At 40.5% G+C, this 24,354-nt stretch overlaps 1 protein-coding gene across 2 annotated transcripts in view; it reads right to left on the bottom strand.

The window, feature by feature from the left end:
* FGD6 (FYVE, RhoGEF and PH domain containing 6) overlaps positions 1 to 24,354 on the bottom strand; it is a 104,024-nt gene that overhangs the window by 5,358 nt on the left and 74,312 nt on the right. For both annotated transcript variants that reach the window (XM_073327515.1, XM_073327514.1), the window contains exons 13-20: positions 23,430 to 23,513; positions 22,196 to 22,275; positions 18,311 to 18,413; positions 17,134 to 17,280; positions 16,069 to 16,171; positions 14,418 to 14,545; positions 7,606 to 7,734; positions 3,453 to 3,601 (exon numbers count right to left, since the gene is read on the bottom strand). In XM_073327515.1, the coding sequence (XP_073183616.1) occupies positions 3,453 to 3,601; positions 7,606 to 7,734; positions 14,418 to 14,545; positions 16,069 to 16,171; positions 17,134 to 17,280; positions 18,311 to 18,413; positions 22,196 to 22,275; positions 23,430 to 23,513 (923 nt within the window). The remainder of the gene's footprint in view (positions 1 to 3,452; positions 3,602 to 7,605; positions 7,735 to 14,417; positions 14,546 to 16,068; positions 16,172 to 17,133; positions 17,281 to 18,310; positions 18,414 to 22,195; positions 22,276 to 23,429; positions 23,514 to 24,354) is intronic.

Genomic DNA, 24,354 nt, shown 5'->3' with positions numbered 1-24,354 from the left:
CTCCACTTGACACCGGCTGCCAACTAGACATGGAGCCATTGATCACTACCCGTTGAGCCCGACAATCTAGCCAACTTTCTACCCACCTTATAGTGCATTCATCCAGCACATACTTCTTTAACTTGCTGACAATACTGTGGGAGACGGTGTCAAAAGCTTTGCTAAAGTCAAGAAACAATACATCCACTGCTTTCCCTTCATCCACAGAACCAGTAATCTCATCATAGAAGGCGATTAGATTAGTCAGGCATGACCTTCCCTTGGTGAATCCATGCTGACTGTTCCTGATCACTTTCCTCTCATGTAAGTGCTTCAGGATTGATTCTTTGAGGACCTGCTCCATGATTTTTCCAGGGACTGAGGTGAGGCTGACTGACCTGTAGTTCCCAGGATCCTCCTTCTTCCCTTTTTTAAAGATTGGCACTACATTAGCCTTTTTCCAGTCATCCGAGACTTCCCCCGTTCACCACGAGTTTTCAAAGATAATGGCCAATGGCTCTGCAATCACAGCCGCCAATTCCTTTAGCACTCTCGGATGCAACTCGTCCGGCCCCTTGGACTTGTGCACGTCCAGCTTTTCTAAATAGTCCCTAACCACCTCTTTCTCCACAGAGGGCTGGCCATCTATTCCCCATGTTGTGATGCCCAGCACAGCAGTCTGGGAGCTGACCTTGTTAGTGAAGACAGAGGCAAAAAAAGCATTGAGTACATTAGCTTTTTCCACATCCTCTGTCACTAGGTTGCCTCCCTCATTCATTAAGGGGCCCACGCTTTCCTTGGCTTTCTTCTTGTTGCCAACATACCTGAAGAAACCCTTCTTGTTACTCTTGACATCTCTCGCTAGCTGCAGTTCCAGGTGCGATTTGGCCCTCCTGATTTCATTCCTACATGCCCGAGCAATATTTTTATTCTCTTCCCTGGTCATATGTCCAACCTTCCACTTCTTGTAAGCTTCTTTTTAATGTTTAAGATCCGCTAGGATTTCACCGTTAAGCCAAGCTGGTCGCCTGCCATATTTACTATTCTTTCGACACATCGGGATGGTTTGTCCCTGTAACCTCAACAGAGATTCCTTGAAATACAGCCAGCTCTCCTGGACTCCTTTCCCCTTCATGTTAGTCCCCCAGGGGATCCTACCCATCCGTTCCCTGAGGGAGTCGAAGTCTGCTTTCCTGAAGTCCAGGGTCCGTATCCTGCTGCTTACCTTTCTTCCCTGTGTCAGGATCCTGAACTCAACCAACTCATGGTCACTGCCTCCCAGATTCCCATCCACTTTTGCTTCCCCCACCAATTCTTCCCGGTTTGTGAGCAGCAGGTCAAGAAAAGCTCCCCCCTAGTTGGCTCCTCTAGCACTTGCACCAGGAAATTTCTAAGTTCAACTTTCACGATAAAGAGATTGCACTACAATACTTGTATTAGGTGAATTGAAAAATAGTATTTCTTTTTGTTTTTTTTTTACAGGGCAAATATTTGTAATAAAAAATAAAAGTTATTTTTTTAAATTGCTTGACAGCCCTAGTCTATACACCCACTCCTTGAGTTCAGACCTCTGCTCCTAGACTGTTCTCTGACATCAAACCATAAAGCTTAGTTTTTAGATAGTCCTAAGCTAGACGAGATGTCTGTCAGTCTTGGCAAGTCTTAAACTTTTCTCAAGACAAACAAAACTGTAGTTTTGTCAGTTGCCACATAGATATATAAGCTTTTTTGGGTTTCTTTCCATTTATCATCTGAATTGCTTTTTACTCTATTCTCTCCAATTTAACAATATATTCAAATAAAGATGACCAATGCAATTCAGAATAAATCATACCAAATAAATAAATACCTTGACAGTTAGAATAAGCACATTATAGAAATATCAGAGCTATTAATTTTCCTTTAAACAACTTTACATTGAGTCTTATATTAAAACTTTATAAAAAATAGTTACTAAAATTTAATGAACTTCATGTTATTTGTGAAGTGAATGAAAAAACTGTGTAATGTGTTATACAAATACCAGTGTTAGATGTTTCTTCATTAGGGGTTAAGAAGAATAAAATAAGAGAGTAGGCATTAAATGGGGAACACGAGCAAAAAGATTAATTTTTAATAATGTCAGAGGAGCATGTATTCCACAGGTTTGGTTTCGACAGACAAATCTCTATGGGATATTAAATATTTGGGGGAAACTTGCTTTGTAAGGTAATTAATACTAGGATCTCAGCATCAGTAAAAACAGACTTTTGCTGGTTACTAGTTTTCCATCCAGTTACAAAAAGCCATTATCTGAATAGGGAAGAAAGTAGTTATAAATTGTTTATAAGTACAAATAAAGGCATAGTGCAAATACAAGATGACATCTGTCTTAACTAATAAGGAGGGATTGATCAAACTGCATTTGCAAGGAAGAAAACATTCTCAGATTTTTGAAAAACAGTATTATGCATGTGCTCAGTTAGTTAATTGCTCTGGACATATTTTTGAAAAACAGTATTATGCATGTGCTCAGTTAGTTAATTGCTCTGGACATTTAAATTACAGTTTTGAAATATTCCTGTTTGTAGCATTTACAAACAACTTCAGGCTTAACTGCATGTTTAAAATATTCTATCGGAATATTTAGCGCTTAATGGCTACTCTGTTACAAGTAAAATTAATTCTGGGAAATTGTTGTGAAACCAGACAAAGCAACCAGCCAGATCTATTAGCAAGATACACTAGATGTATTTGCATAGTCACCTCCCATTTTGCTGCATGGGGGTAAATCCTAAAACTTAATCAAATAAGGACCACAAACAAAAGTCTCTATACAATTCCAGTGAATACAGGTAAATCATTCTGCTTCTACAATGAAAGAGCATACTAACAAAACTCAGTTTGCCATGCAAAAAATCGATAGGACTTATAAAACTAGCTGGGAAGAAAAGAAATAATTAAGATATAGACTTAGCTTAGTGTTAAAAATTTCCTGAATTAATACATTTTATCATTGAACTTTATTTTAAATAGATTTAGAGATGAAGGAATTAAATTAAAACAGCACAAAATGCCTCCTATTTTAATCCTTTGGAACTATGATGGTACGTAACTAAAGAGGAGTTCTTCCATAAAGGCTATACTTTCCCTTCCTCTTACCCTCACTCCTCAGCCCAGCATGTAGTCTGCTTATCTTTTTGAAGCCTTTTGATTGAAAGGTGACTGACTCCACTCACTTTTGATTGACAAAGATCTGACCGTAAATCTCCATGAAACCAATTATTTTATATGTAAATGTAACAACTGAAATTACATTATTGCAAGCCTTACAGATTTTTGATGTTTAACCAAGCATTTCTTAAAAACAAGTTGCACATTATAAGTGAGCTTTGTCACGTGCGCGCCGACAGAGTGAACATTAAAGAAATGACATATGAAACATTCCCTGGGGAAAAAGTGACAGGCAGGACTGAATTCAAATGGTTACTTACTTTTGAGCTGACTGAGGATCATCTGCTTTGAATATGTAAAATAAAGTGTTTTTGTGCAGTAAATGGAATATTTTAGACTCTGAGTTTTCATCCTTTACTTCAGAGACTGTGAATCCCAGTAGAGGCTGACTCTCCAGTGCTGCAACATCCTAATTTAAACACACAAGCACAAAATTAGCTCTTATAATATTACAGTCCTGATGTGATATTTTATAAATCTTTAAGCACCACACTATTGCATCCAGTTATTTTAAGTTTATAATAATTTACAGTTCATATTCCACAAAACCGTGTTTCTTGTCATTTCCTCATACATGATTTAATGAACAAGAGACAGCAAACCTCACAGATTTGGTTTCTCTCTAACTCCTTGTCACTTTCTTGGCATCTAGCACTGATCTCTTTGTCCTGCTACAGTCTCACCACCATACTTAACACTATCTGGAATGGAACAGCCTTCTTGTATCTCTTCATTCCATTTCAAATCTTGGTTTAAAGGTATCCTTTTCCCCTTCCCCATACTGCTCAACTCCATCCTCCCCTTAGGTACTCTCTCTAATTTAATAATTCTATAGAGCAGTTTAGAATAGATTTTGCATGACGAACGACAAAAAATAAAGTTGCATTGAACTACACTGCCAACAAGTAAGCTCCTACACTACATGCAAGTGAGATCACAGAAGAAGAAGTGTACCTAGACACTGATAAACATCCGGTGAACTCCCCAATTCATGGTTTCTAAGACAAAAAGGTGTGACATTTTAACCTATCAAAGTAAATCTAGAAAAAAGGACTTTTCAGAAGGGACATGATGAAAGTATATAAAATAATGAAGGGCCTAAACAAGGTAGATGGGAGCTCCCTGACTCAATGCAAGAACAGGGGGACATTCAATGAAATTAGAAGGGAGCAAATTCAAAACTGATAAAACTAAATACTTTTTCACAGAACACAGAATGTAAAATTCATTGCCACAGGATGTTTTTGAGGCCAAGAACTTAATAAAATTCACAAAGGGATTAGACATTCATATGGACTATAAGAATATCCAGTTATTATAATTAACAACAACAAAATTTTGGAAGGGATATTACTAGGGCTGTTGAATTAATCGCAGTTAACTCATGCAATTAACAAAAAAATGAATAGTGATTAATCACACTGTAAACCATAAAATATCAATTGAAATGTATTAAGTATTTTTGGATGTTTTTCTACATTTTCAAATATATTGATTTCAATTAAAACAAAATACAAAGTGTACAGTGCTCACTTTATATTATTTTTATTACAAATATTTGCACTGTAAAAATGATAAACAAAAGAAATAGTATTTTTCAAGTCATCTCATACAAATACTGTCGTGCAATCTCTTCATCATGAAAATGCAATTTACAAATGCAGGCTTTTTTGTTATGTAACTGCACTCAAAACCAAAACAGTGTAAAACTTCAGAGCCTACAAGTCCACTCAGTCCTACTTCTTGTTCAGCCAATTGCTAAGAGAAACAACAAGTTTGTTTATATTTACAGGAGGTAATGCTGCCCACATCTTAATTACATCTTAATTACAATGTCACCCAAAAGTGAGAACAGGCATTCACATGGCACTGTTGTAGTTGGCGTTGCAAGATATTTACATGCCAGATGCACTAAAGACTCATGTGTCCCTTCATGCTTCAGCCACCATTCCAGAGGACATGCTTCCATGCTGATGACGCTTGTTAAAAAAAACAATGCGTTAATTAAATTTGTGACTGAACTCCTTGGGGGAGAATTGTATGTCTCCTGCTCTGTTTTACCTGCATTCTGCCATATAGTTCATGTTCTAGCAGTCTCAGATGATGACCTAGCCCATGTTGTTCATTTTAAGAACACTTTTAATGCAAATTTGACACCAATGTGAAATTTCTAAAGATAGCAACAGCACTTGACCCCAGATTTAAGAATCTGAAGTGCCTTCCAAAATCTGAGAGGGATGAGGTGTGGAGCATGCTTTCAGAAGTCTTAAAAGAGCAACACTCTGATGGAGACTCAACAGAACGCAAACCACCAAAAAAGAAAATCAACCTTCTGCTGGGTGGCATCTGACTCAGATGATGAAAATGAACAGGCGTTGGTCCACACTGCTTAGGATCATTATCCATCAGAACCCATCATCAGCATGGAAGCATATTCCCTGGAATGGTGGTTGAAACAGGAAGGGACATATGAATCTTTAGTGCAACTGGCACATAAATATCTTGCGAAGCCAGCTACAACTGTGCCGTGCAAAGGCCTGTTCTCACTTTCAGGTGAAACTGTAAACAAGAAGCCGGCAGCATTATCTCCTGCAAATGTAAACGAACTTGTTTGTCTGAGCAATTGGTTGAACAAGAAGTAGGACTCTAAAGTTTTAGATTCTTTTATTTTGGAATGTAGGTTTTTTTTGTACATAATTCTACATTTGTAAGTTCAACTTTCATGATAAAGAGATTGCACTACAGGACTTGCATGAGGTGAACTGAAATATTATTTCAATCAAAAATACCTATAAAGTGAGCACTGTACACTTTGAATTCTGTGTTGTAATTGAATATATTTGAAAATGTAGAAAACATCCAAGAATATTTAAATAAATGGTATTCTATTATTAATTGCGCAATTAATTTTTTTTTACCGCGTGATTAATTTTCTTAATTGCGGGACAACCTTAGATATTACACCTCCACACCAATCTCTAACTATTGGGAGATTTGGGTGAGAGTTTGGAGTGGGTCTCATCCCCCATCTGTCTAATATGGGGTTCTTACACCTTTGTCTGAAGCATCTGGTGCTAGCCACTGCCAGAGACAGGATACTGGACTAAATGGATTTAGTCTGACTCTGTATGGCAATTCCTAAATTCCGACATTTGGATAGAAGAATATCTACATTTGAGAACACTTAACTACTCTTGAGGAAGGAAGGACTAGATTATAAACTTCAAAGTTCCCATTTGGATATGACCTTTCTGAAGATTATTATTTCCTTAGGTCTGAAATCAGTCTGGGGCTCTGCAGAGAATGTCAGCAAGTTCCAACAGGAAGACAAGCTGACAGAGAGAGGCTCTCTGTGCAAGAGTCTACAGGGAGTTAGTCCTACCAGGGTCTCCTCATGGAAGATGGTTAAAGGTGGTAAGCTAGATAGTCTTTTTTATTGTTTTTAAGGTCTGATTTTTCTGAAATGCTTCGTTCCAAATAAATGATACTTTGCTTTCAGGAGGCTGTTTGGTCACTGATTACCACTTTCATTGCCGCACAGAGTACAGGATTGCAGGGTCTCGGCGTAAATCAGACCTGCTCAGGCAAATTACAACTGGTACTAGAGGACTGTAACCCAGGGCCTGGCCTGAGAGTAGGAGAATTGTGTGATTCTATCCAGAACCAGGTGACAGCTAGGAGCCTGACACCTGGGAAGAGGTGCTCAGGAAGGGTCAGAGGTGCAATTTGCCTGGTAACTGTGATGGATGGCAACTGTGCTTTCTATAGTTTGCTCCATAACTGACTTATAAATAATTGCAAAAGGTTTAAAAAACCAAGGTTTTTAAAAAATGTTCAGTAAGGTATTTGGACAATATTGTAAAGAGGTAGTGTACATGACAGATACTTGACAAACACCCATCTTCCTTCGTCTGGGCTGAAATTTATGGAGCTCACATCCATGCTTCAATAAGATTAACACATTGCTGAGCAAAATGGAAATGGCATAAGTGTTGTCACATTTTCTCTTTTCTAGCTGGAGCACCAGGCATTAGGAGACTGTTGCAGAGTGGAGGAGGCAGGCTGAGAAGCCAGGTGTATTCAAGTCTGCTCTCTCCAAACATCCACAAGTACATCAGGTGGAAGCAACAAGCTGAGATGCTCCAGTGTGCTTGCATGCTGTTGGCATCTGCCATTATTCCAAACTGATGCAGCAAAACAGATAATATCTACTTGAAAAGGTCACTATTGTGACTCAGTTACCATGTTTTCAGAAAGGCGCATCATCTAGTTAACAGCTGAACACCTCACAGATTTTTCCATCTCTTTCAGGGAAGACTCAAAGTGCTATACTGCAGTGAGATAGACTAATTTATGGGTCTCATTACTGAGCATTCCTTTAAAATAGGAAAAAAAAATTCCATGCTTCCTTACCTCACTAGCAGCATACGTGTATAGCACCTTATTTTTTATGACAAACCACAGGTGTTTCCATGGTTTTTTGCAGCCCTTTGATCTATATAAATAGCCACTCATTGAGGAGTCTTCTGTATTTGCCGAAACCTGAAATAAAAACAAATGGAGGATGTGTGGGGGTACCTGGCTTTTTCAGCACACAGTTCTTCGTTGATATTTCTAAGATACTCCTATAACCCTAAATACTACTAGGTGCACCTAAACCTCTCTCTAAGCACCTAACCCTCAATTTCTCCCGAAAAGAAACTGATACAGGTTTTTATTCAGCGGAGACCATGACAATAAGTACAGCATAAACAAGGCAAAGGAAACCAATTATGCTCAGCCCTCCATCCCATGTTTTTTTTAGGTACTATATCAAGAGGACCAGCTGTTGCAATTGCTGAGATATGGATTGTGTCTTTTGGCGGTACAGGAATATAGTTCAAATATGCCATAAATAAGATTCAGCCCTTAACAGATTAACACTTTAGGCTATGCTGTACAGCCTTCAAGGAGAACAGCTGCACATTTTCCTCCGAGGCCTGGGAAATCTCTGGAACCAAGTTTACCAGATGTGAAGCCAGCTATAATTGAAAAGCTTGATTTGCTGCATACAAACTTCAACATCTGGGTCTTTTGAAAAATTAATTGGTAAGCCAGTAGAGCATATGTCCATAAAATATCATGAAAACAAAAAAAGATATATGATTTCAACTTACTTTAATTTAAATTTAAAGAGGAAGATATTCCAAAAAAAAAAAAAAAATCAGTGAAAATGATCCCAAATTTACAATTTGTACTTGGAGAAAGTAGAATTAAAAAAAATAGAGCTGACTTGTGAAAGAGTTGGCAGATCTGTAAGAACCAATTAAACCATTGCTCGATCACCAGCACCTAGGAAATCATATCCCCAGGAAAACATCTATATTGGTAAATCTCCGAGCTCATAGGGATGAGGCAGATACAGGCCTGCCTGAAAAGCCACCCCCCTCCCCAAAACCATGATTCTGAGACAGATACTTTCCACTCTGTCACAGTTAAGCCTTTCACCCAAACTGTTCAGCATTTAACTGCTGAGTGCCAAATTATAAAAGAGAAATTAGAACAACTGTCCTTAAAACAGAACACCTGAAGAAAGAGGAACTTTCCTCTGTGTGCACAGATGAGTAATTGCTGTTTTCCTATTATTTCAGCTGCAATTTTTTGCTAGCTCTGCAATTTAAAAGAAATTATTTCAGAGAGTTTGGACTTTTGTAAGATAGTTGAGATAATGTTCGTGGACTGACCCAAGACCTCAACTGTCTTAAAATATTTGGACCTGCAGACTCTTTGGTTATATATTTTGAGATGCATGGACTTTGAGCCTGAAATTATTGGAATGGGAGTCTCTTTGTTTGCATTGAAGTGGTCTAATCCATCCCCAGTGAGTGATGCCAGAAGGGAAGTGCCCCATTCTGGTTTGCCAAGGGACTACTGATGAGGAGATCCAAGAGGGACCACCTTATGAAACTAAAAGCAAAGGAGAATCCATTGCTGCTGGTCATGGTTGCTGGCTATGCAATGCCATCCTGCTTGACAAAGAGGGTTATTGCTTCCCTCCACCACTCAGGCTGGCTGCCACAGGGTAACAGTCTAGCAACACCAAATATTTGACATTTACAAGCAAATACCTTCTAACCTGCTAGCCAGTTCATTGATATTAAATGACAGAACCAAGAAAACCACTGACTACTAATCTTTTCAACCACGTACTACTTTCCTGAGGCTGAATGAAATAATTACTCAGCCATCTTATGTAAGTATTGACCTTTTTGGTTTGGTCACTGCCCACTCACTTTCTAAAATATCACACACACACCTCCTATGCATTAGGAGTTGTATGCTTAAATCCTAAAATTGTTTTCACCTATACTCTTGTTAGCTAGTTAAATGTAACAATCTAGCACATCTTGATTTGTACTGCAATGTTCCATATAACTCAGTTTGGAGAGAGGGGGAAGAGAGATTGTTGCCTAACCACCTATAATTTGGGCAGACTACATTAGTTGGCATCAGAGCTATAGTCTCAACATTGACTTCAACCTGGCAGTAATTTGAACCTCCCTGTACCAGCCATTCAGGTGGAATATAAATATATCATTCAGAGCCAAGATTGATAATGCCATATTATTTTGGGGGCTGATAGCTAAGAAGACTGCTGCCTTAAGAACTCCAAATCATCACACAAAGCTTATTAACAACTGCTATTTAATGTGATTTAATCAACCAGTTAATTAGTCTGATTCTATGATCTAACATTAACCCACTCTCTGATTAATGGATTCTCCTTTGCTTTTAGTTTCATAGATTAATCTGATTTGTTGGCATGCATTTTATTTTATGCTTTTCGCTTACTTTAGATAATGAAATATACAAAATTAGAAGATTGTGTGAATCAGACATTTTTCCCTCCAGACATTAGGATTGAGCAACTGAGGAGTCTGTGGGTAGGTAACAGATATGATTGTGTCCCACCTAGTGGTGGTTCATAAAACTGCCTTGACAGTTCTGATATCGTGACCTACAAAATTCCACTTTTTAGTTGCTGTTGCTTTTTACATACACGCACATGCACACAGTCTCCAGAGATTTTCATTTTATTTCCGATTTACATAAGATCTATAAGAAATCCCAGATGTGCAATAGATGTTTTTTTCATATGTTGCAACCAAGAATTGTTGTTCACTGCAAACAACAATGGCCATTATCCCACTGAAGAACACTTTGGCCCTCCTCACCCCTATTGAATAGTGGCTTATTTCACAAGTGGCCCCTTCATTTTTTAATAGGGCTACTTGAGGAACAGGACATGTACGCAGCACAAATTAGGATTTTAAAAAAATAGGAAAAGCACACCATCACATTATGCCACTGAAACTGTGGTGACTATAAGTAGACTGCACAAGGCATCACTGTACTTCCATCAGTGTGCAGTCAGCCTGCCCATGATACTAATACTAAACCTTATTGGGTGCTTAACAAGGCATATGAAATAACAGAATGCAGCCATGATACCACTATGGCACACATGCAAAGGTGGAATCCACTGGTCAGCCACTGGAGTACTAAGACACATACTGGCCCAAATGGAACTGCACTAGTTTACACCAGCAAAAAATTTGCCACACAGCATTTCAACATGCTTCTCAAGCTGTTGTCTTTCCCAAACTCTAAGATTTCTTGGTACAGCACAATCCCAATGAACAATTCACTCAGACAATACGAAATATATTCAGACATTCAGGAGTGTGGATAATTGGAACTCAACAGGTAGAAAGCCAATAAAACACAGGGACATGCTACCTAGTGGTTCTGAACATGGGGATAACACAACAGAAATTCCTATCAACTGATAAAACTGAGAAATGAAAACCCTGAGGAAGTTACATTCTTAACAATATTTCTTATTAAACAGCATGTTCATATTTCCACCATAAAACAGCCTGACATTAGATTGCGGATCTAATATTCAACATACCTATCCAGAAAACAGGTTGCGAAGTGGTGCAATTTTAAACTATGTTCTCAATTCGAACAATTATCTTTGCAAGTAACAGATCTTTTTCTGGATGAACATTACATTACCAGTTCAAATATTTACAGCATTCACACACCATTCAAGCTCTGAGTAGTACTTTCGGTGACATTTTCTAGAAAGGAACATGTCTAAAGAAAAATTAACAGGCGCTAAGGAGGGCCCTAGCTGTCTGAGCCAAACCTCACGTGGAATGTTGACGCAGCAGAATGATGGGCAATATACTGAAAGTCTTGTGTAAAATTTCTTACAAGATGCTTACGAAGGGATACATCAAAACGTGAGCAACTCAAAGCTGCAGGCAGTGCTAAGAAGGCTTCCCACAGCAGGAAAAGGAATGAATATATATATATATATATTTCAAACTGCAATAAATTAGATTAACTACATTTTATGTTTTAGCAAGGAAATTTTTTCCAGCCCTTGCAGCGGTAGCTTGGTTTTTACAGCATGAAATCCATTACACCCTTTTGCTCTTTCCTAAAGGACAGGAAAAGATTCTCCCTCATAAGAGTGATCTAAAAATATCTTCACCTCAGTTTCTCTGAGAGGTACAGTGGTATTAAAAAAATTCAGAGCCCAATCCTGAATTTCTTGTGCACCAAAAACTTCCTTTGCATCCAAAGGGAATTTTGGGTGCATAAGGAACACAGGAACTGTTCCTAGGTCAGTCATTGCTACCCAGGAATCTATTCTATTTTCCTCAGGTTTTAAAATGATACCGCTGCCAGTGTGAATTTGAATGCATGTATCATATGGTGCTGTTTCCAGGTCACATGCACTCCCTCTTTAGGAGGGGAAATCCAAGACTGTGAGAGGGATTCTCACCCTTGGAAGACTGGGAGATGGTGTGACCAAATTTTGGGCATCCTTCAAACACAGAATATTGCACAGAACACTAAGGGTTTTAGTGGAATATAGGCAGCCTTTTTAGATGCCAATTAATATATTCTGTGTTGTTTGTGTTTCACTGATCTCTGTTGGAATGCATGACTGCCACCTTGAGACACTCACAGAAAACAAGTCGAGTATCTCGTGAAGCTAACGTCAATGAGCAAAGCTTTTAACAATGTAAATGCAGTGACTCCATAATGTCCATTTGAGCCCCTAAGAAAAACTGAAAATAAAATCATATTATTAGATGTAATCCATCAAATCTTCTTGTGTTTGCATGTCCCAGGAGGCCTACATGAGAACCAATACATAAAATAACATGCAAACACACCTTTGGATTCTAAATGATCCCTGCCATTGGCAGATGGAGTTAATCTACATATGTAAAACTCATGCTGCCGCTTGCCAGTGGTGCAGGACTGCTTTTATTTTTAGAAAAAAATTTTTCCTTTTGGTTGACCTCATAGAGCAAAGAATTTGCATATTGCCATCAGCCATGACTGAAATGAAGTTTTGTTTTTGTAGTTTACACCATCATGGTAGAAATTGTTAAAATGCCAAAAAGCCAACACTAGTAGCTAAGCGAAGAGAAACAAGGTGAACCATATATATTTCTATCACAGTTCTACTGACAAAGAACAAGGCTGTCTTACCCATTGTTAGCACACCCATAATAACAAACAATGCCACCACCTAGCTCTTATGTAGCACTTTTCCACAGTACATCATTTTAATAAATATACTAGAGCTTTTCACATTGCCTCCCCATTTTGTCTTCTGTATACTGCCCTGCACTTGCAGAGACCCAGCCTCCATTCTGATCCTAAAATACAGCTGCTAACTCACTCAACTCCATATAGTACTCATTACGGCTACAAAAATTACATGGACGATGCGCCTCCATCGAGGCTGGAAGGAAGACTTCTGTAATCACTGGAGGTTAGATATAGGCCTGTGCACCAGAATAAGAGGTCAGAACACTCCTAGGGCCTGGTCTACACTGGCGGGAGCGCGCAGGGTGCAGTATCGATCTAAGTTACGCAACTTCAGCTACGTGGTGTCTCACCTTGGTGGAGTACCGGAGTCGATGGGAGAGCGCTTGGTGGTTGATTTATTGAGTCTAGACTAAATCGACCCCTGCTGGATCGATCGCTGCCCGTCGATCCAGCAGGTAATGTGAGCTACCTGGACTTTGAGTCCATACACATACAATTAATAGGGTGTTCGCTTACTCCCATACCATCCCACCCTCCAGTGCAGGTGGGTGGGGAATGGGCTCCATCCCCTCCCCCCTTCCCTCTATGTACTGGCCAGGGCAGCTGAGTTGGTCTGTGGTGGTGTTGAATTTGCTGTTGGTATAATCCAACAGTAAATTAGTACCTCCCTGGAGGGGGTTGGAAGGGAGGAAAATCAAGGGAGAATTTCTGATTCAAAAGTATCTGACCACAATGCTTCCTGGGGTGCTGTGGCTCCATCTAAAGTCACAATCAAGCCCCAAGTCTACCCTATAACTAAATTTCAGATGTTTTATTGAGCTATGTCTACACCTTCATTCCCTCCCCGCCGGCCCCAGTGCAGACCTGCTACGGCCGGCCCCTCCCGGCCGGTCCAGGTCCACTGGAGGTGCTGCGGCTGGGGAGGGGCGCCTCTCTCTTGGCACTGAGCTGCTGCGGCGAGAGAGGGCTGGGGGGGAGGGGCGCGTCTTTCCCCAATGTAGCCCCAGGGCAGCCTGCACCCCAAACCCCTCATCCTCAGTCCCACCCCAGAGCCTGCACCCCCTAGCACCCTAACCCTCTTCCCCAGCCCTGAGCCCCCTCCCGCACTCCTCATCCCCAGTAAGAGCCCTCAATCCCCCCACACCCTAACCCTCTGCCCTAGCCCTGATCCCCCTCTCACACTCCAAACCCCTCAGCCCAATCAATTTTGTTATGGGCACCAATATGAAGGTGATGTGTCTCACATCACCTCCATATTGGTGTACATAACAAAATTCATTCCGCACTTTACTCTGTAAAAAATTAGCGGGAACCCTTGTCCACACTACAGCCTATGTTGGCATAACCTACGTCGCTCAGTGGTGAGACCCCCTCCCGCCCCGAGTGACATAAGTGCTCGTGTGCGCAGCCCTATGGTGGCAGGAGAGCTATGATCAGTACAACTGCAGCGCTGTACGCGTACACATGGCCATTGTGTCACCAGAAAAACTCCCCTTTCCTTTAAATGCAGTGTCTGAAAAGGATCACCGAACAGTTTATTTTATTGTTATTAAACATGGATGGTTTAACACTGATGAGAGGTAAAGTTTAAGGAAAACACTTACTTCTTTGAGAGCAGCAGGAATTTTTTTCTGTTTTCTTCCAGACGGAATACTATGTAACACTGTAGACAAGGCACTGGATGGAGATTTATGGTTCACTGGGGATCCGCTCTTAGGAGTGAAGTGGTTATCTAAAATGTATATAGCATGCACAGTGCTTTTATGTTGCAGACGCATATAACATATGCATATAACATATGCATAGTGTTCCTTACAAAAAGTTTTAAACACAGCTATAATTTCTGTTCGGTGTAAGGTCATTTTTTTAAAAAAACACAGTTAATCTTTGAAACACTGCATATGATATTGTATTTCCGAATCATATTAAACTCAACAGGAATTTTGCCTCTCAGTATTGCCAAAAGTTACAGTATCATGACTCAGAGCCCCCAAAATCATGAGATTGGACCAAAAAAATCATGAAGTTTATTTAAAAAAAAGTATAAATCCTGTTTTTGAACTCCCCCTGCCCACTCCCCCATGTGTACAAGACAATTACAGGGTGAAAACTCAACCTTAAATACACACAACATATTCCCACACACAAAATGCAGGCCCCAATTCCCCTCTGCAGCTGCTTCCTGACTCCTCCCCACTACCCAAAAACCCAGTGGCAGGGGCTCCTGCTGCTCTCCACTCCCACCCAGCCAGGTCCTGCAGACCCCAACTCCCTGAGCATGCTTTCTCTCCCCAACTCAGGCCCCCTCCCCCAATCTCCTCAGCAAGATCCTACAGGCTCCCACACCCTCCCCCCTCCATTCCCCAGGCATCAATAGTGGCTCCCTGTGGCCAGCCTGCAGGTCAGAGGGCTGTCCCGGGGTTCTACCTCCATTAACTCCCCCTTCCTGCTTGTGGTTGAGGGGTGGTGATTATTATTAGTATGGATTATGTATGTTACTCTGGTGCCTAGGAGTCCTAGTCATAGACCTGGACCCCATTGTGCTAGGTGCTGTACAAACACAGAACAAAAAGGCAGTCCCTGCTCCAAAGAGATTACAATCTAAGTATAAGGCAAAACAATACAGATGGATATAGGCAGACAGACGGGGGAGTACAAGGAAACAATGACAATACTGGTCAGCATGACAGGCTGCTATTCAAGCAGGGTGGGAAGTGATAGGGTGCTCTGTTCTGCTGCACCTGCTCTGTGACTGACACAGCTCAGGATGCAAAGGGTGCCCCAGTACACTAGACAACTGCTACAGCTACCTGCAGCACAGCATCCACTAGCAGCTGAAGGTGGAAATGGCAGGTGGCCCAGGCAAAGCTCCTGTGCAGCCTCTGCTTTACAACAAGAGCCCTGGAAAAGTCACCCTGAGATCACAAAACTCATAATACTGCAAATATCAACAACACTGATCTCTGGGTTCAAGAGGAAGGACAGACCAGTGGTTAGGTGTTAGCCTGGCATTCAGGAAACCTGCCTTCAGTTCCCTGCTCTGCTACAGAAGTCTTGTGTGACCTTGGGCAAGTCACTTGGTGTCTCTGTGCCTCAGTTCCCCCTTCTGTAAAACGGGTTACTAGTACTTCCCAACCTCACAGGGGTGCTGGGAGGATAAATGTAGTAAAGACTGTGAGGTGCTCAGATACTGTGGAAATGGGGGCTATATAATTATAAGACAGAGAGAGATAGATAAAAAAAGTTTTCTTTTACCTTGTTTCTGTAGTTCTTTGAAACAATGATCACATACTCTTGCTGGTTGGTTTTTCATATAGTCTAAGCCATGTTTATTTGTGGAACACGCTTGGCAGACAATCTGAAAACATGTAAAACGTTATTATATAGCATCTACAACCACACGCACGCCAATCCCTTAAAGACTTATATTTGAGTTTCTCTCAGCCCATGCTATTAAGCCCCAAACAAGTACAATTTTACAACATGAGGGTTTGGAAGAACACGTATGCTAATTCACAGGGATGTTCCACACAAAACACTCTTTCCAGAACTGATTTTACATGACTGACAATATTCTATCGTTATATCATTTTCTGATTTTGTACAGAACATTTTGAATAAATAAAAATTTGAGAATGGGGGGTGAGACTACTGGAATAGTGAGAACTATCAAATTTATGGACTAGCAAGGTGTAAATTAGCAAATTGTTATTGTATTGTCAAATCTCATCTACAAGTTTACTAAGAAACATGCTCCGTTTTTAAAAACTTGTATTTTTAGATCATCACAATATCTATCTAGTTATATTACCCTCTTGTCTGTGTTATGGAGAAATTGATGTGTTTCAACTATACTGAAGACTGAATTCCCATTTGACTAAAAAGTAAGATGTGAAATATGACTATTCCAAGACAGCAATGAAATATACAATAGTTTTTTTTCTAGTTTCATGGGTATGCATTGTTTTGAAGTCTCTCAAAATGGGTCCAACCTTAACTCTCAATCAGTAAAAGATATTTTGAATATTTAAGTTACTTGTCTTGGTTTGCATTGTGCTACTGAAGGAGTGAGGGACATATACTATTTTTTTCTCCTGAAATGTAAAATATGACAAGGAGGACTGAGTAGGTTTAACTAGAGCAGTGGACTAACAACATTATTTCCTACTCTAAATATCCTTGTTATTTTCATTTAAGACACAATGTTCTCCCACTATAGCAATATTGTCAATGTGTTTTAATGCAATCAAATTCTCCCTATATGGAAACAAAAATCTTGAATGACTCTTGCAAAAGAAGGAAGTTACAAGATCACCCAACCTTTCCACATGCCCTGCAGTGATGTCTTCTCCAGGTCAACGTGAATTCACTAGTACAGATCATACACATAGTGGCTCTAGTATCAGGAACCCAGATGGGAGCCTTTGATCCGAGAGGACTATCTTCATCCTCTTTCTCTGGATCAGCCTGAGAAAATGGAGGTGGAACTCCATTAAATTACAAACAGTAATGTATTTTTCACCACTGAATTATCAAGGTTAAATACAAGTATTCTGTTTCCCAATGTTTCTCCATTCACGTAACTGGTCAGTGTCTTAAATACAGATTCTCTGCTGGTTCACCAGCGACATTATCACAACTGAGCTCTAAAAGAAGATGGTGAAATTATTTCATTGGGTCATACAGATGCTAATAAAGCTCTATTTCAGTGCTGCCAATTCAGATATTGAAGGGAATATCTTCAATATCTCCAGGGAAGGGAGGTCCGGCAAATTCCGGCATTTCTCTCTCTCCTCCCCATACCCAGGGATCCCATTCTGGTCCCTGTTCTCGTCTCCCAACTCCTGCCACATAGGGCATGAGCTGGTGCCACCAGGAATTGAGTTCTCGATGGACTCCACTGCACTCCACCATACAGGAACAGACTCCCTCCCTGCATACCACGTTGCAACATCATTTGGTTCAGCCACCTCTCCAGCTGTACCGAGGGGTGGCCAGGTCAGATTTCAGTGGCATTTAGACCACACAGCTGCAGCAATGCTAGGGACTATTCAAGCCGCAGCGGTATTTATTTAGTACAGGACTACTGCTTAAGTGATCAGATCATGCCTCACCCCTCAGCTCCATTGCTTAGGTCACTTTCAGCAAGTGCAAAAACCTTGGCGGGGGAATGGGAGTTTTCGCAGCCCACATTGGCACCACTGCTCTGCTTGTTTAGTTCCAAGATATTCCAATTTGTTTACATCCATTGTCTTAGCTAGAGTTACTCTATTTGAAGTACTAGAATGGATATCTAACCCTTTTTCTCATGTTCTTAGGATTACTGAGAACCTACATCTGAATTTTTCTTAATGAACAAATGAAACTATGGAACATATACATCTCAAATTCTGTTTTATTATTACTTGCCACTTTTCTAAAGTGCTGTGCTAAATTTTAATACTTAGTAGAAATTATATTCATGCCCAAAGAAATCAAAGAGAATGGTGTGGTATACCTCTTCAAGACTTTTACTTGGGTTAAATGTGATTCTCTTCTTTGTATAGTCTTCAATTGATCTGGAGATGGCTTCTAGCCATTCATCTCTTTCTGTAGCAGAACTGTTGGTGTCAAAGACATTGAAGTATGGTTAACATTAAACATTTCTAAAAACTGACTCTGGCTATGGCATGGTTTTTGCCAGGCACAAATCACGTTATTTCTTTTTTGTTTTTAATGACTATTAGTTTAGATTATATTAGGTTGATGTGGGAGTATTAGAGAGAGAAGGAGATTTAGAGCATGGATCTGAAGGCAACTGTGCGATACATAGGATCAGGCAGGACAATTCCAGATGTAAGGGGCAACATAGAAGAAAACCTGGAGGCCCTCATGCATGGGGGATACAAAGAGGACAGCATCAGAATTAGTAGAATGCTGGTCTAATCTGTGAAAAAGATGGGACAAGATATAGGCAGGAGCAGAACTATGTACTATTGGCCCTTTGACTACCCTTCCCTTTGGGAAAAGAATATTTTGCCAAATCCAAATATTTACTTATGTTGTTTTTTTATCCAGTGAGTAAAAAACATTATGCATTAGTTTTCGAATATTCATGTCTCCAGTCAACTTCTATGGCTCAGAGATTCTGACTAAAGTTTTCAAAATTAGGTTGCCTTTAATTACCCTGCTAAATCTGTATTTAAGCAACTAAATTATAAGTGGCCCAATTTTCAGAGGTGCTGGCTGAGCATCCATTGTGCACATTGACTTCAGTGGGACTACTAACATGAGTGCACAATCCAGTCCCTAATCCTGCAAACATTCAGCATTTACTCACTTTAGTAGTCCAAATGAAATCAATTATGTGTTACATGTTTGCAGAATCAGGGCCATAGTGTTCTCATTATTAACCTACAAAAACTAAATTCTGGAGTTCTGTACAGACCAACCGAAGTGCTGTCTAGACTTTCACACAGCCATTAGACCAAACTGGCCATAAGACTTGCAAGATATCTATTTACATCTATATCTCCCCTAGGAAATGGGCAAAGTTTTGCTATGTTAAGTTTGTAAAAATTTAACTTTTCCTTAAGAGTCTTTTCAAACTTCAGTTCTGTTGTGTGTACTGAACATACTGAATATGGCTGTCAGTGAAAACAACAGAAGGGAAGCCTCTCTCTCTAAAGTCTGGTAAGAATTTTATTTGACCTGTTTCGTAACACACAGAGAATGAGCACACTAGAAACATATTAAATTACCAAATGAGAGGCAAAAGCCATTAGAATGAGATATAATAAGATGAATGATACTGAAAGATGAGACATACAGTCTGTATGTAGGTGACTGATTTACCACACATTCATTGTACATACTGATGGAAATTGCATCAGTCATTGAAAAAAATCCATATACCTTTTTCCCCTGGCGCGCACACCCCTGTTCATCTTATAACAGATATAATGGCTTTGGGATTGAGCATTTCCTGAGGATTAATTACAGCTGGAAATCTTCAACTGCACCTTGGGACATCTTCTCCCAACTGGTCATTAATCCTTAGTAAATGCCTTGTGCTTCTATCATTATTGTTTAAATCATGATTCTTACCTAGATAGCTTAAATGAGCCAGACAAGCACTGGATTTATTTTTATTTTAAAAAAAGAAGAGAATTGAATGCTCCCAAAGAAGCAAGAATGACAGCACTAGAAAATGAAGTTTTATAGAAACACAGAAGCAGCATTTCAAGTATCAATATGTCTTAATTCAGAGATGGTGGGGCCACTTCTAAGGGTTAAATTTTAAGGACCTAGCCGCAATTGAGGTCAATGCTTGTTGTCGAAAAAGAGTACCACAATCAGCACTTATTACAGCAGTAGCATGTTTGTTTAGGTGTGTGAGGTTTTTTTTTTTTTTTTTTATTAAACTGTTAACACCTTTCTGCTAGGGAACAGTTTGATTCCACCAAATTTTTTCTATATAAAGTACTTCACCAAGTTTGATAGAAACAATTTTTGGGCACAAAAGTTAGAAGAAATAAATGCGATGCATTCAGCCTTTGGAAATTATAATCTATTTTTATAATAATGTCATTTACATGGAAAAAAATCACAACCCCTTAGCCAAAGCTAGTCTATATATGCAGAGGAGTCTCAGTTTATTTCCTCTCACTTACAATGAAAATATCATTCCCATGCATCATTCTGAAATGTTAATTTCCCCTGAATAGTGAGACCAAACAAACCCATAATCTCAAATGTTAAGATTCAATTATATGTATATTCATTTGGCACCCCAATAACTTTAAGGATAATTCAGTGTTATTTCCATAGAGCATCATATTAGCCAGAGCAGAGATGGTATCATAGTCCTATCCTGCATTTGTGTCAAGGCTCTTCCTACATATTTGCGAAGTGCTCAGTCATTCTGGCACCTAGGCACCAAACATCTGAATTTGCACTGACTGCAGCGTTCAATGGCAAAATTGTCACGGACTTCAACAGGTGCAGAATCAAGCCTTATACTCTGAGAAATGCATCTTTCCCCCAATATGAAAAATATCTGCATTAGAGATAAATGTAAATACAAACACCACTTCTTTTCAATCCCCAGTTATAAATTACTCAGGCACAACTGTGCTACTTCCTTTGGCTACTTGGACAATGCTAAGTCGGGTCCCACTCTATTTGAAACACTGTTTTTGTGCAGACATCCTGAAGTCAACAGATGCAAGGTCACAGAGAATGACAAAGCCCACACTAATGCTGTTTTGCAAAAAGAAGAGGGAATGTACCTTTGCTCATTGACATCAGTATTGTCACAGCGGAGAGAATGTACAACACTCATGGCTCAAATTCTCTAAACAGCTAGAATAGGAGAATCAAGCCTTTGGAAAAGACAGCTTCACAAAGGCAGATAAGAGCTTTTCTACAGTAATTTAGTGGCAGTGAATACTCTGACATATTTTCCTAGAGCCACTGATTTGATTAATATATGTGGGAGCCAAAATGTGAAAGAAGATTTGGCCAAAGTCCACACTGTCTCTGTTTTTTATATGTTTCAATAATTTAATGCCACCTCTACTTTGCAGCCTCAAAATAGAATCTGTTTCCTGTTCTAATGACATCTGTGCTACAGCTAGAAGACCCTCTCCCTCAAACTTATATCATAAGCCCTCGTTATCACATCAGTATTTTATTGCTGGATTTCATGTCTCCCCTTGTTAATGCTAAAAAGAGAAATGTCGTCACTTAGCAGTAACTTTCGAAGAGAAGCAGAAACAGAAAAAAAGGTCAAAATTAAATCTCTCTTTTCAAAGCCTAAAATAAAACCACTTAAGTGAACATTTTTAGACTTATGTTTTTTAAAAGGGGCAGCATTTTTTCTCCTCAAAAGGTAGCAAGAAATAATTCTCATAGGGTATTGGGTAACTTGAATAAAACTCATACTTTCTGTCTTTTCAGTCTGGTGAACAGTTAAACAATTGTAATGGTGTGAGCAAAATTCTGATACAAATGGTAGTCATTGCCCAGACAGTTTAAAGACTAACCTCCTTTGGTACAGAATCTGAACTTGGGGGAAGTTTTCCCTAGAAATCAAGGTGACCTGCAGAACGGTGGCATTACATGAATTTAAAAACTCATTAGCTATGACTCCATGATCATCTAAAATACCACAACTTAAATAACATGAAGAGAAGGGAATTGAAACTAGTTTGTCTTCATTTGAGGAACCCTCTACAAATTCTCCATGCTTCTAGAGTTACTATTGTAAATGAGAGCAACTTTCATAGCACAAATACAAAACAATGAGTGTAAGCTTAGACAACATGCAGCTCCATAGTTTATGTATTGTATCTGAAAAATGTGTGCTATTTAATATACATTATTTGCTTAGGATATTTACCTTGCTGAGAGTATGAAAGATCGCTCTACGCTTTCTATGTTCAACTCATTTTGATAAGCTTCCTGGGTTGGTTTTCTAACCTATAATGGACATAGAAAACAACTCTTAATGAAAATGAATCAATATGACTTCAAGGAGATACCTGTAACAGGCGAACTAAAGCAATAGAATTTTCTCTTGCAGAAAAAGTGGACAGGAAATAGCACAACAGTAGGAGCTCACGCACCAGCCCATCACTTCTGAAATCCTGAGTTTCAAGTGTAACTGAGTTTATAGGTTGAGTGTTTATGTAGCCACCCCAGAACATTTGCTGACATCCCAAAACACAGCATGCAGTCTTGTAAATAGTCCCTCATGCTGTCTCCTGTGAATCTGGACCTCCAGCTGAACTTGGCCCTCTTCTCTGGCAGCATCATGGATAAGACACTTTACTGCTGAGCAGGAGCAGAAGGCGTTTGTCCTACTGCACCAGTGCCTCCTAACAGCTGTGTCTGCTTATGTCTGTGTACATAATAGATGTTTCTTGATACAGCTCAGGATACTCCAGCTGGGCGACGGCTGGACACAACACTTTTTTAGAGGGGTTATAGGAAAGGTACGGTTAAAAAAAGAGGGGAGGAGGTCAACTTTGGGGTCTTTTCATGAAGGCCTCAGATTGTAGCCCTCTTAACGCCTGTATTTTCCCCTAGGATTGGCAGTCTTTGGAGAAACCCAGCTGTGGAGGATTTTGCTCACCAGAAAGTTCTCAGGCAATCAGAGGTGTGTGTTTTTTGAGAGCGGGCAAAAAGGTCAGAATGGCCATGAGGCAGGGGAGGAGCAGCCATACATACATAAGTTGGCAGCCTTTGTTTCAGGGAAGCCTACGTCTGGACCCAAGGTGGTTAACATTAAGGTGCAATAGTAGAACTGCCTGAGAAAGCCTTCCTAGGCCAGCCAACACTAATCAGGTATTTAGGCAGTTCTCTCTCTCTGTTTCTCCTCTTTGATAGAATTACAATTCTCCTCTTCTTCCAACTGGCCCCCAACAATAAATGCATTTTAAAAAGGACAGTTATTAATGGCCCAAAAGTCCACACCATGCAACAAAGGTTGTGTGTCTATCACGGCTTTTAATATAAGCAATTTATAATATTTCTTTCCAACAATAAACTTACTTGTCTATGGAAAAATTACATGCAGGAGTTAAAATAAGTTTCGACAAAAAGTTGCCATAGCAGAGATCTCAGAGACTCACCTTCATTCCAGCCAATGAAAGCATGTTGTTGAGTTTATACATGCCAGACTGTACTGGAGTTGTATATAACAGAGCATCATTAAACTGCAATATAAAACACACACACTTTCAAATGGCTAAAGGATTAAATAATAAAAAGATAGTTTCAACTAGAGCAGGGGCAGGCAAACTTTTGGCCTGAGGGCCGCATTGGGTTTCTGAAATTGTATGGACGGCCAGTTAGGGGAGACTGTGCCTCTCCAAACAGCCGGGCATGGCCCGCTCTCTATCAGACCCCCCCCACTTCTTGCCCCTGATGGCCCCCCCTGGACTCCTGCCCCATTGAACCCCTCCTGTTCCTTGACGGTCCCCCGTGGATCCCTGCCCCATCCACCCCCCCTGCTCTCGGTCCCCTGACTGCCCCTGGACTCCCCTCCCCATCAACCTGCCCTCCTTCCTGACTGCCCCTCCCGGGACCCCTGCCCCAACCACCCCACTGCTCCCTCTCCCCCCAACTGCCCCCCGCTGCTCTATCCAACCCCTCATCTCCTTTTTACTGCCCCCTGGGACTGCTACTCCCATTCAACTCCCATTCCTGGCCCTCTGACTGCCCCGACCCCTATCCACGCCCCTGACCACCCCGCGAACTCCCCTGCCCTCTATTAAACCCCCTCCCTGCTCCCTTACTGCACTGCCTGGAGCACCGGTGGCTGGCTGCACCAGGACAGCCAGCCGCGCAGCACAGAGCACCGGGTGAGGCCGGGCTCTGCAGCCCCACTGTCCAGAGTATTGCACCGCGCGGCGGCGTGGCTGCAGGGGAGTGGGGACAGCCTCCTGGGCCAGCAGCTCAGGGGCCGGACAGGACGGGCCCGCGGGCCGGATGTGGCCTGCGGGCCATAGTTTGCCCACCTCTGAACTATAGTGTACTGAAATGTATGAAATTTGT

This window comes from Lepidochelys kempii, chromosome 1, assembly GCF_965140265.1.
Source record: "Lepidochelys kempii isolate rLepKem1 chromosome 1, rLepKem1.hap2, whole genome shotgun sequence".
In the NCBI taxonomy this organism is placed as follows: Eukaryota; Metazoa; Chordata; order Testudines; family Cheloniidae; genus Lepidochelys; species Lepidochelys kempii.
This window is presented reverse-complemented; position numbering and strand designations above follow the sequence as displayed.